Source organism: Chelmon rostratus, chromosome 2 (genome assembly GCF_017976325.1).
Source record: "Chelmon rostratus isolate fCheRos1 chromosome 2, fCheRos1.pri, whole genome shotgun sequence".
NCBI lineage: Eukaryota > Metazoa > Chordata > Actinopteri > Chaetodontiformes > Chaetodontidae > Chelmon > Chelmon rostratus.
The window spans coordinates 27,988,914-28,002,600 of record NC_055659.1 but is presented as its reverse complement, the minus strand read 5'-3'; the positions used below and the strand labels follow the sequence as shown (position 1 = coordinate 28,002,600).

The window sequence follows — 13,687 nt, the reverse complement described above, 5'->3', positions numbered from 1 at the left end:
AGCCCTCAGCTCCTGTGTGTGTGTGTGTGTGTGTGTGTGTGTGTGTGTGTGTGTGATGAAATAAATATGCTGTATAATGGAGGAATATTAAATCCTCCTTGTCGCCTGCTGCTGTCTTCCTCTGATATTTCTCTTCGGCGCCACATTGACAGATAACGATCACATTATGTGGCAGAGTGTCACACCTTTTCTCTTCTCGACGCCTCACCTCTCTCATTTGACCTATTCTCGATTCTTTCATTTCTTTTCTTTTCTTCCTCCTCTCCTCTCGTGGTGTTCGTGCTGCTTGTCGTTCTCCCTCCCAGCCTTTGCCTTCACTCTTTAAGCCTTCTTCCTCCTGTCTCTGACTGACAGGGGGGCCTGTTTGCTTAGAGCAGAGGCAAAGAGGCTCTGAACAATCCCACAATCCCTCAGTGACTGGGAGAGCCAATAATTGCTGTCTGCTTAAGAGGGAGCAGTGACAAATTACATGACCTGCCACGGTTTGATAACACACATCATTTCAAGGCTAAAACTGAATGACGGGGACATCCCCCCAGTTTTAGATCAGGAGATTTAGATCATGATCTAAGAATGATGTTGCCAGTAATGTTGTTTTAATGTGTCTTGAATCAATCTTTCCAAGGAAATCAAATAATCAAAATTTCCAAATAGAACAACAATAGAACACACAGCTCACAGCACTGCTCATCATTGTGATCATTTTATATGATTTTGCCTTCCTTTGCTCTTTTGTGTAATTAGAAAAATGTTCTCACTAATGTTGTGATCGCTTCAGCTACAGCAACAGTGTGCAGCCACACAGTGCCATCCAAAAATACCTGAGCTCTGGATCCAAAAAAAAAAAAAGAAAGAAAAGAAAAGAAAAGTAAAGCAAAAAATATTATGGAGCATAGATAATCCTTTCAGATTCGAATGTTATAAGACAGAAGAAATAACCTCTCTTTTGTACAGCTGGCTCTGACTGACACAGCAATTTCCTAAATCTCATTATTTGCTCCGGTCATGATTTTATCTTTACAAAGGGATCAAACATATCTGAAGGCCAAAATAATCTATGATGATAAACACGTGGAACAGCCAAATAGGATATTGTAAGCACTATGGAATAGAAAACAAGCCTGAACAGTAGGTTGGATGAAACCAGTTCAATTAAAATTAGTCATGCAAAAAAAAAAAAAAAACCCTAAAGCATTCATTTGCATATTAGTTAGTTGTTATACTGTTTCATTGATACATTTCTAGTTTTCAAACATCTGTAAATGTAAATGTACAATTTTGTTGGACCACACTAGTGTGGATATTGATATTGCAAACATTTGTGGTTCAATATAAAACTTTATAGTATGGTAAATACTGTTTTTTTCATTGAAAGTAAGAAAAGAATACATTTGTTAATATTAGTTCAGTAATATAATGTATGAATATATAATATAATTTTAACATGCGAACATGCTGTTGAAGCAGATTTTTTTTTTAAGCAAAATTTTGAACGCAGAACAACTAAGGCCATTATTTCCAAACTGTATTTTAATGAATGCTTATTTGGGCATAAATTTGTTGGAGAGAAATATAAAACAGTTGAAACAGAGCTTTTGCGGCTCTAAATTCACAAAACATCTGGTGTATTTGTATTTGATGAAAATAATGAGTATTTTGTGCAGCATAAGAATCATGGAGTCGAGTATTTTACTCGACCCTTGAAGGTCCTTGTGGGGTAAAAAAAAAAAAAGTGGGAAACTGCATGTTAAGGGGTTAATGCAGTTGTTTTAGGTGAAATAGTTCCAGTGTGTGAACAAACACACCATACATCATATGAAAGGATCAGAGGCACAGTGCAGTTAGAGTAGGAGGACAGGCTGTGGTCCATTGACTGAGCGGAGGAGTGAGCTAACCCACATGTGCGAGTACAACCCCTCTCTCTCGTGTGTGTGTGTGTGTGTGTGTCAGGCTTGGATGGGCCGGCTGAGCTGAGTCGTTGTGACCAGCCTAAGTGTGTGTGGCTTATATCAGTGTGTCCTCGATCGCTCTCACTGTATGGGGCACTTTAGTCCATTCTTAACTGGCAATGGGAGGCACGCACACACACAGAGACACACACATACACATACAGTACACACCTGCACACATATATGCAACACTACACACACACATACACACACACACACACACACACACACACACACAGACTCAGTGTTTTGATGTAAACTCAAGTGGACGAGGGGTCCAGTCAACCACTCCACCAGTCTTTCTCCCTCCATCCTCCTCTCTTTTTTCCTCCGTCTTTCATTGCTTCACTCCCTGTGACACTTTTAACGGCATGTCACGCAACCCTGTGTTCACACACCCGCACACACACACACGCACACTCACACACACACACACCATGCCGTGCTCTCAGCCAAAGCTCTCCACCTTTGTCGGGGGAGAACCACTTAAGCACGCTCATATACACACACATATTCACGCACATTCATGTCTGATTTCTCTCTCTCTGCACACACACACACACACACACACACACACACACACAAGCCTTCACCACTTAAGCCGTCTTCCTTTCACCATCTCGTGCCCTCCCCTCCTCTCCGTGTCTTGTCTGGTCTCGTGTGTGCGTGACTGTGGCTGGCTTTGGCGAGGGTGAATTAGCACGGCGACCCAGTTTGGTGCCAGAAGAGACAAGACGTCAGTGGAGGATATATTGAAGAGCTCCCCCTCCCCCCCGCTTCCACTTTCTGCTCCAGCTGCCATGATGTAATGGTAAATAAAATACATGGTAAAAATATCACCTCCAGCTGAGGATTATCATAAGGAAAATGAATTCTATTTCCGGACGCTTTAATGCTCCTTTTCTCCTTTAAAGATCCTATCTCTACAACCTCAGATACTTTCCATCAGCGTGTTGCATTCAAATCATCCTGAAAATGTGGATGAAAATCATTCCACAAACAAAACATGACTCAAGGTGATTTTTCCCTCCACCCTTTTCTCTGCGTTCTTTATGGGCTCTGTTTTGCATTTCTGTGCTCATGCTAATTGCCTGCAACTAATTACAGGGAGTCTGTAAGTGGCTCTCTGAACTGGACACACACACACATGCACATACACTCCACTTCCTACACTTTAAAACACATTTTGACAAGGAGCCCTCACTGTGTCGAGCCAACAGGGTGTTTGCCGCTGGCCTCAGATTAGTAAGACACAACAGTGTGTGTGTGTGTGTGTGTGTGTGAGTGTGTAGGTGTCTGGAGGAGAAAGAGGGGCAAGAGGATGATGGAGGGGAGGAGGGGGGATGCAAGCGAACCGGTGTTGCGTGTCTCATTCGGCTCGTTTAGCTGACAAACTGCTTTTAGCGTTTAATTATCCATCACTCTGTGATTAATAGGTTTTAATTACTGTAACCCATGGCAACCCGAAATATGCACAGGTCTCTGCGTGAGGTCAGCCTATCAAAGCCCCATGAAAACATCAAAAAAGACAAAAACAAACAGAATGAAAAACAAGAGAGGAGCGAAGATTTTCTCATCTCAGATGTCTCACTCATTATTCATCATCGCTGGCTGAATGAGGGCTTCAGCTCAGACAGACACACAGATATTTATTCACAATTTAACTACTTGAGAAAAGTGTTCGGCCTGAGAGAAAGCTTTTGACCAGACCTTGAACTTCTTCATTTATTTTTCTGTAACTCAATCCACAGCCAGAGCTTCAAACAGACTTTTTGATTCACTGAAAAGGTTAGAACCTTTCCAAATTCATGTGATGCTTCGAAGGCTCTTTGCATTCTCCAGACATTTCTGCTGATGCTCTGAGGAACGTTTCAGATGCTTAAATAAATGGACAAGCCTGATGCTTACATGATTTTTTTTCTTTGAGAAAATAAATTTTCTAAGTGGAAAAGAGGATGGGAGAGTTGATAAAAGAAAAGGAATCAGTGTTTTTCAGTATCCTCAGCAGACCAGACGGCTGGTGGCGTTCACACTCTGTCTGGATGCACTGCTTCACCTCACGTCTGGACAGGTAAGTGTTCACACTGGCTTTTTAAGAACAAACCATGTGACTGACAGGTAACTCATTCACTGGTCGGTGATATGCCTCAGTAAAATAGTTTTTTATGTGACTCTGTGTTAACTGAGGATGCAATGACTTCAAATACATGATTCCAATGAGCTCATAATGTGGATACAGAAACAGGTAACAGATACAAAAAGAGCTATCATGGCCTGTTTTTTGTCAAAAGCTTCCCTTTTTTTTTGTCACTGATACTTCGAGCAGCTTCAGATTCATCGGGCTGTCTGCCTTTCTATCTTTATAGAGGCCAGCACAACGTCCAGTTTTTGCCGAGCATCGTGGAATACGGCCGATACACATTAACCTCCTGCTCTATTTCCACCCAGACAATTAACAATTTTTTTTTTTTTATCTGGGGTTTAAATATAATAATTATTTTATTATTTTGATTATTTTAGGTACACGATGAAAGTATGATGTTATTCATTTAGCTAAACTTATTGATATATATGTAGGACTAAATGGTAGTAGAAAATTTAATGCAAAAATTGCAACAGACAAAACTGATGTAAACAGTAATGTAACATATTTGCATAATCTGAAATCAGATATGAAAGCAGATTTTTACGTCTGTTTTTGTATTAGTCTTGTAATACATCACTAATGTTAACGACTTAACAGCCCCATTTTAGCCAGTGCTGTCTATGAGATTACCTCAAGATACTTCCCACTTCAATAAAATCATCAGCACTATGTGGACCCATCAGGAAAAAAGTTTGTTCTGAAAGTGTGTCATAGTACACTACTGTGCCTTAAGCATTCATTTATCCTGTTTTATAGGTAAACAGGAAATTATGAGGATCAATTCAGTGAGGAGACACATTGCAGCTAGATGATTATGAATATAACTTGAGTTAGACCTGCTCTGTTTCAGTCTGGTTCAGATAAAATCATGCAGTGTGTGGAGGCTTTTCTTTGTTTTTGTGCAGAGTTTTAGGAATTTTATGCCTTTAGGGAGAGAGGGGAAGGAAATCAGGGGGAGAAGGAAAACAATCTGGACACACTGAGGATGCCTGTCATTCTCATTAAGAATATTCCAAACATGTTTGATATTTCTGACTGGAACTTTCACTGTAAATGAAAAAAAGTCAAGCTGCGATGTGCTGGGAGTGAGACAGTAACTTCATAACTCACTTACCCACACAGGAGTCTCTGTGTTCTTCGAATCCGGCAGAGCACACACACCGGCCGATGGGCACCAGCCACTCGCCCTCAGCACTGCAGTACATCTTCGGCGTGTCCCTCTCCTCTGCGTGATCCACACACTGACCCCTGACCTCCACCAGAGAGGACGAGTCGGCGCCCGTCACCACATCTGTGAACACCGCCAGGTTACGGCTCACGCCCACGCAGCGTTTGTAGTACACCCGCACGGAGGTGAGGGCGATGCAGGCGCCGATGTCCTGGAAGGCCAAATAGAAGCCTCGTCTGTTGAGAGGGCCCACGCCTCGCACCTGGAGAGGAGGGAAAAGGTTTGACACTTCAGCTCATCATGAGAGTGTTAACAATCTGTTTCTGTATCTGTAGCTTGAACATTAGCACAAACACAGCCACACTGCTAATTTTCATTTGCTAATGTCGTTTGCACTTGTTTGGTAATATCTTGGCTCCAACAGACGCCATTTACAACGAGGTGGGTGGAGCGGCGCAGCTGTGCCTCTCTTCATGCAGTTGGAACAATGCAGTGAAGTTTGGTCCTAGAAATTATGCTCGCACCAACACAGTGTGATGCCGACTCGCTTTTATTTCTTTGATTATTTAAACGGCCTTTACAAATGTCACATTTCACATATTTACTAAAATCTGTATTTTACATGACTACAGGCGACATGTGTTTGGAGTTTTTGCACAGTGCTCCGATGTCTTCTTCACGCTGACAGCTCCACAGTGGCTGCCTCAGTGGGTCCTGAACAGCCTTAGTTTCATCTCTGGACTGGTGTTTGGTGTTGTGCTTTACCACACCTGTAACGGGCTGATTCGTGTTGCTATGGTTATTTGGCAGATCTAGTGTGTGTTCATGAATGTATATGCAGCTGGTTGTATTTTGTGACTGATGGCCTTGGCATAAAGGCTTGTTATTGTGCTGTATATTCCAGTACAATAGCAAGCCTTTAAACATTTCAGCTAAATACTTGATACTGGACTAAATGAACAAACACAGGACACACAGCCAGATCAGAATATGACAAATTAGGGAAGATCTTTTGTTGTTTATTAGCAAGCAAATCCACTGATCGCACTGCTTCCATTGGAATGAAATGAAATTGCTGCAAAATTGAATAGTTTAAAATGCAGACAGAGCCTACATGCAAAGCACATGCAACCACTGCACAGCGGCTCTATCGTTAATGATTCATTTAGTAATTAGTAACAATAACTTGTATCCTACAGGTGAAAGAGGAAGCTGATGTACACCAATCACCTTTTAAAGGAGCAGGCTCGACATGCCCAAACAGCATTGCTGCTGCTCAATTAGTGGCTCTGTTTACAAACTGATTTGATGGATTAAATAGATTTTTCACTGTCAAACTGACTCACCATGCTCCTAATACATCAACACTGTGTGTTAATTAGACAGCTAATTATGAGTTTTGCAGATCTTTCTGAGCTATTATGTGGATCTTTTTGTTGCTTTTATGTAAAATTGCCAGGAATTAAACATATGTTGTGTAACTGTTGTCATTTACGCTGTTTTATCAGTTGTGTTGTATTCTGTTGAATTTATTATTATTATGTTAGGTAGATGATTGTGCTAAAAGAAAATAAGTTCAACGGAATACAAAATAACATCTAAAAATCAGCTTCCCTACCATCCCAACAGGTTTCCATGACGAAAGGCAGACAAACTCAACACTAAGGTTCCTGTACAGTTGTGTGATAGGACGCCTCTGTTTGGCTTCAGGTTGGCTGGGACTTTCCTGTTTTCATGTACATGTTTATCCGTGTATGTTTGAGCCAGAGGAACTGCACCCGAACAGTCTGGAGAAGCAACTGTACAAGTCAGCACAGCTCAACAGCTGAAAAGTCGGTTTATTTACCGACGTGTGGGTGTATATTTAGAACGCCTAAAGAGCTTGACAGCATTTTAGGAATAGGTCCAGCTTTACATTATGTAAACACAACAATCCGTTACAAATTGCATTACTTGGCCCATATTTCATAGTGTGTGCGTGTGTGTGTGTGTGTGTGTGTGTGTGAGAGAGAGAGAGAGAGAGAAAGAATGATACCAAAGTATTACTTTCAGGGATGAGGTTAGTGGTATTCTGTATTTTATTTCAGTTAACAAATCTCATGAAAATATTCAAACTAACATGTTTCTTTTGTCTGTGGACAAACGAGATGTCTCATCAGTTTAGAGGTAGCATATAATATCTCTGCCAATTCACAGTTCATTCAGTAAAACACACTTATTTTATACTGAAAGTAAACGTTGTGTGTTGAGCTAATAAATCACTGCAGACAGCAGCCACTGTGAAGCAGCTTATTTGACAACCTCACCATGTTCACCTTTTTTGCACTACAGTAGGACCAACAGAGGAAAAGATTAAAGTACACAAGACTACAACCTAATTCACCTCAAGATTAATGTGCAGCAAATTTACGGACAGCTTGCAGTGAATTATCCCATGTTTTCATTTCTTCATCTTTGTAACAATGTAAGATATCAATGAAATAATAGCTCCACCATCCAGAATCAAATGTGGAGCTGTTATCAACATCACAGTATTTCCCAGGGTACTGAGCCGAGCCCTGCTGCTTGTTTTCTTTTGCAGACCTGCAGAAGCGAGCGCTGAGTGACGAGGCTGGGAGAGGCTCTCTAGGGCTGGGGATGTTTTCAACTTGCCTTGAACTGCTGTGGAGGTGTACGTGCTAAGAACTGGAATAAACCCAAAACCCAGAATAGTGCCGTTGCTCTTACCTCAGTGTTGAGTTTAAGTCTGCGGACTCCCAGGTCCACCCCCGTGAAGCTCTCATCAGCAGCGATGGTGTCGATCTTAATGAACTGGTTCTCCCGTATGGCTGAGCCGACTGCTCTGTCAGACTCGTAGTAGTACAGGTTGAAGGTTTCCTGCAGAGCAAACAACGTAGTTTCAGTACTGTGTGTGTTTATTGTGTTACTAAGGACTGAAACCACCTGTCTCACTGAAGATACACTGAAACAAAAAAAACCAACATCGCTGGTTTTGACCTCTAGCTGCAGGTAGCCTATACACACACACACACACACACACACACACACATAGGTATATATATATATATATCCATTCTGATGATGTAGTTAGAATTTGCTACCATCTAAAACCTTTTCTCAAACACATCTTTCATACTCGTTATTTGTGAGTCGCTTTCTCCAGCAGTTGGACTCTTTTCCATTCTATGAAATCTGTGTTTTTTCACCCTTTTGTTATTTGCTTTAGTGTTGTGATTCTCAGATAAATCTCATCTCCACTAAGGCCTGTTGGGGGTTTTCTCATCAGAATATGTTCTGCTTTTAAACACAGAGTATTTTTTACAAAAACAAAAATGTGTTCAATAATTTGTATGAATAAAAGATATGGACAGCTTTGGACATAATATCTGAGGTCAAGAAATATGTTTATTTTTCAAGTGAACTCTCCAAAAGAAGGAATTGGTGTTGTTGTGAATTTCATTAAGCATCTTTTTCCATTCTTCATCTGTTATTTGTGCTCCCAACTCTTCTTTTCACTTTATCTTCATAACACTGAGTGCTGTTTCTTCTTTCCTTTGTAAGATCTTATATACATGCCCACTGTACTGAGTTTTCCATCGTAATTATTCATGATATATTTCAATTTTCATGAATGAATATCTGTTTACTGCTTAGATAACTTCTTATTTGCAAGTATCCATAAAACTGATGATTTGGTGCATTATAAAGTTTAGAAATATTCTCATTTTAATATCAGCCCGTGTATTAAAGACACTTACTGAATGATTTTTTTTATTTCCACAGAATATTACTGAACCCAGTGATTTTACAAATTCCATTTCAATTCCCTTCCATTTTGGATTTGCTGTGTCACTCATCCACATCACGAAATGTTTAATCTCAGCAGCATAAAAACTGTTGGACCAAAAACAAAAATCTGGAAAGTGTCGTCATTTTGATAGATTTCATCTTTTCAGAGATGGACAGATTTAACAGAACAGATTTCTGTTCAGCTCTTCTGTAACCTGACTGAACAGTTTTGAATGGATCATTTCAAACAACATTTTTTGTAATTATAATCCCCAAGTATTTCAATGTAGTGCACTCCCATTTAAAGCTATATTTTCAAATGTCCTCTTATTGTCATAAAAAACACAGTTTTAATAGTACCTGTGTAGATCACACACCAGACTTGCTGCCAGTTTGTCCCAGTGGCCATACTGTAAATACTGCAGTGAAAAACTCCCTGAGGCTCAAAGAGCATTTTCCCCATAGACCCTGACAATAAGAAAGATATCTCAACAAGGTCAGCTTTTCTCTTTGTATTATTGATTTTTAAACCATGGAAATTTTCTATTTGTAAAACTTTCCAAGAGCATAGAAAAGTGACTTTGAAGTCATCCCAGTGTGGAATCTCTGGGCCAGGGGGGAAGCATTAATGCACATGTTCAGTGTGCTCAACATGGAAGCAAAGCAGGGAGTTTGGCTCATGTGCTGGACACTTTGCAAGCACTTCTCACTCCAGTGAATGGGCGCCACTGTGGAGTCCGATACCGGTACAGTATCTGTGGCATTATGCTAATAGCTAATAGCAGCTAATGTAGCCTGGAGATTTTTCTCATTTTCTCTCATTTTACTTGTAGTTTCACTTGAGGACATTGATCAGACTTCGCTCAGCTTTCTTTGGAGCCACTAAAGGCGTTATACATTTTCACATACGCAGCAGTGCTCCCCAACACCTGAAAACAGACTTTGATGTGCAAAACTCTGCAGAGTTCTCCAAGTATGTCTGTCTGTCATTAACAGTCATGACCAAATAGACAACAATCAGTATCAAAAACATCTGAAAGGATTATTTATTAGGAGTTTAACACATGACAGCTAATCAGACTCATCAGGATGGTCATACCCATATATGACTACACACCAACTTGAAAATGCCAATTTGATTAGTGGAGTTTCCCTTTAACGAAACTCCTAAACTGCCTCAACTGAAGCATTAGCTTATCCTTTCATGTGACAAAAAGCTGGAAAAAAAGCATGTCTAATAAAAGCTATTATTTCCAGTTCATAAATCTCTTCTTGTATAAACTAAACTACACTGAGAACTTCAAGGCTTTTTCAACTTCTAAAACTTTTTTTTGGTCAGTTTCACATCTGCTTTCTCCAAAAGGTCTGCTGGGTCTATATTTGGTCATTAAACTGAACTAATGAAGCAGCCTCAGAGCTGCTCCGGCTTCTCATTTTCTCAGCTTTTGAATGGTGATAATTATTTATGCCTAATATACTGCAAGGCTTTGCCTAAGTGCACAAGTGTTAGCATGCAGAGCTATCTGCCAGACACAGACACACATTTTTTGGCACCACTGCTCTTTTCACATATCACGTCAGGGAAATTGGAAAATCAAGAAAAAGTAGTAAAGTTGAGTAGAGTTTAAATTGACTCCATCTTTGATGTGATTTTTAAAAGCTAACTGTGCACTCTAACATCACATTAGGTGTATTTAGGAACTCTATTGTACAGCTGTGCCCCCCCCCCCCCCATCCCGCCTCCTCTCTGCCTGAGTGTTACCTTGCAGGTGCCCAGCACTCCTGGCATGCTGTTGCAGTCTCTCAGGGTGAACTTGACCTCGATGTAGATCCTCCTGGCTCCCTCTCGAGGGATCCAGACCGTCCTCAGCCAGTTGTTCTGGCTGGGGCTCATCACGTTACAGACCTGAATCGGAGTTTAGTTAATTCACAGTTAAATGTTATTATCAGCAACTCGAGCATCAGCATACATCCTCAATGAAAACAAACATCACAGTCAATAAAGGAACTCTGTGTGGCTTTTTTCTCTTCATCATTTCACCCCCCCGCCCTCCCCCGTGTGCTGCTCTATTTCTTTCGAGGAGCAGAGCAGTAGTAGCTCTTTCCAACAGCTCATATATATTCAGATCAGGAGGCCTGAGCTGACATGATGATGAACCTGCACTCTGAATGGTGGACTGACTGGTGTGTGTCTCCTGGTTTCCGTCATGATGCAGTTTAACATACAGTGTTTTTCACCCAAACTTTCCACAGTGACACACTACGTGACCTTCAGTGACGTGGCAGACAGGCCCGTTCGGTTACTCGCTGATGGTAGAAAGATCTACAAAGCATCAGCAAGGCTGGTTTAGCCTTTCAGAAATGCACAGGTTACTCGGCCCGTCCATCCACTTGGCTGGCTGGATATTATCAGCTTCACAGCAAATGTCATGTCTGGGCCACAATTAAAAACCACCACTTGGTGAATGTTTTATGGGTTGATTCCATTTAAATGTAACTACTTTTATTATATTGGGAAAGCAATGAAATCACTGGGAAATAAAAGTTATTTCAATCAATTAATATGCAGGTTAATCTATAACTTAGCTTGTCAAAATGTCAGAAAACATTAAAATGCCAGCTATAGTTTCCTTGCTTATTTTGTCAAAACAACAATCCCAACGTCAAAGGTATTAAAGTGACTAATCTGAGAAAAAGCTTGAATATGAACATCTAAGAAGCTGGACCCACTGGATCTTTGGAGTTTTAATCTGTTATCATTATTGTTTCGATTAATTTCATGTCTATTGACTCATCTGTCAATCCACTAATCATTTCATCTTTATACCAGACAATATAATCCGACTATGAACTCCAAATAAACAGTTTTCAGAGACTTTATTTTTTGTGTCTGGCCAAAATTTCCTGGAGGAACTTGGACTCACGCCCTCAGTATTTCTAAAATCCTGGCTCCAGTATGTGATATGATTATACTGGATGGCAAAGAGAGCAGCAGAAATGAGTGTCTGCACAGCAGTGCCGAAACCCAGGAATTGAGATGGGATTTCTGGCCAAATACACTCCCTGCAAACTGCAAACACTGGGCATTTTTAGCATGTGTGTTCCTGTGTGTGTTCATGTGAGCTGAAGAATATCTATTGTACTGAAACCAAACCACCGTCTCAAACCACAACCGTCTTACATGCTGACGTACAACTATGAAAAATTACTAATTTAAGTTGTCCTGACTTTTGTGCAATAGCAGGAATTGTTGCATAATCTTTATACCATCATTATTTAATATAAGTTATTACTATAATATCTAACAAACACATGTAAGAAAATAACTGTTTGTGTTGTAAAATCAGACTTAGTTAATGTTCCCCTGGGACCAAAGTGACATAGTCCACTGAAGTTCTACTAATAACTCATTCTAATAAAACATTCAACCCCAGGACACATTGAGAACATTACATTACACACCTGGTACGTGTGGATAGGACTGAAGTATTCGTCCATCTCATTAATGGCATCCCACTGTGCAGAGAGAGAGGGGGAAACATTGTTAGGTCAGTCACATGGTCATAGGTCTCCATATGCAGCAAATCATTCAGCTGCCTCCCTCGCCACATCGAAAGATTATTGGTTTTGACTTGAAATGAAACGCGATGATTCCCATCACACAGACCGTACGAATCTCTCTGAAGACAAGAAATATGGTTCAAGCTTCCAGGTGACTGGTGGTGATTTCACACCTTATGACCGAGTTGGAGTGATTGACAAATAGCTTTATTCATTTTCTCATGTTCTTTGTCTAAAAGCCTCATGTTAAAATCTCAATGAACACTGTTAAACTGGAAGTAATGCTGGTTTTAAATGAGCTGATCTCTCCGCAGGCAACGGTTAGCACATGCAATCATGTGTTCTACATTTCAGCATGTTGGAATTCACTTAATGTAATTCCAACAGGAGACATTTTCCAGTAATGAGATGCCCCTCATGTATGTGATTAGATTTACATTGTTTACGGAATGACGCCAGCAGCCAATAATAGAATTACGAGGAAGATCATGAAGTGAAATGTTAGTATTCCTAAAAGTCTTAATGCGCTAGCATGTTACATCCCCCTTCACCTACTGCTGTGCCTCCTGCACCAGGAGGAAGCTCAATCACAGGAAGCAGTGCGTTCTGCTGAGAGATTTAAGATGTACCCAAAGACGTCTATCTACAGATGGGCAGGAAAATGACAGAAAACGCCCAGATTTCGTGTATTACGACGCACAGGAATATTACATTCAAAATTTGGATAAAATTTGAAAATAATCTTCCTTCAACGTGTGGATCTCGGTGCCACGCACCACACCACTCAGTCTATTTTTGCTCCAGTGTTCACAAACAGAGCGAGTGTAAACAAGGTATCTACATATGCAAGCATTTGCATTTCATTTTGCAAAGATACATTTGAAACTGTATAGTGAGCTGTCACTTTAACTGTCAGGCCCCGGATAAACACTCAGATCAGTCTATCTGACTGTCTTTTCAGATTTCAATCACTTTAGGAACAAACTACATACATGCATGCTCGACTTTGTCAACCCTCTTAATGCTCTTTACTTTGGGACAATGTAAAGGTCATCTCAACACCTACTGGATGGA

General features: G+C 40.5%; 1 protein-coding gene across 1 annotated transcript in view; it reads right to left on the bottom strand.

Annotated features, from left to right (window-relative positions):
- Positions 1-13,687, bottom strand: part of epha8 (eph receptor A8) — a 98,183-nt gene that overhangs the window by 40,415 nt on the left and 44,081 nt on the right. Inside the window, exons 3-6 of the mRNA XM_041956049.1 lie at positions 12,515-12,568; positions 10,815-10,958; positions 7,991-8,140; positions 5,210-5,525 (exon numbers count right to left, since the gene is read on the bottom strand). Of these exons, the coding sequence (XP_041811983.1) occupies positions 5,210-5,525; positions 7,991-8,140; positions 10,815-10,958; positions 12,515-12,568 (664 nt within the window). The remainder of the gene's footprint in view (positions 1-5,209; positions 5,526-7,990; positions 8,141-10,814; positions 10,959-12,514; positions 12,569-13,687) is intronic.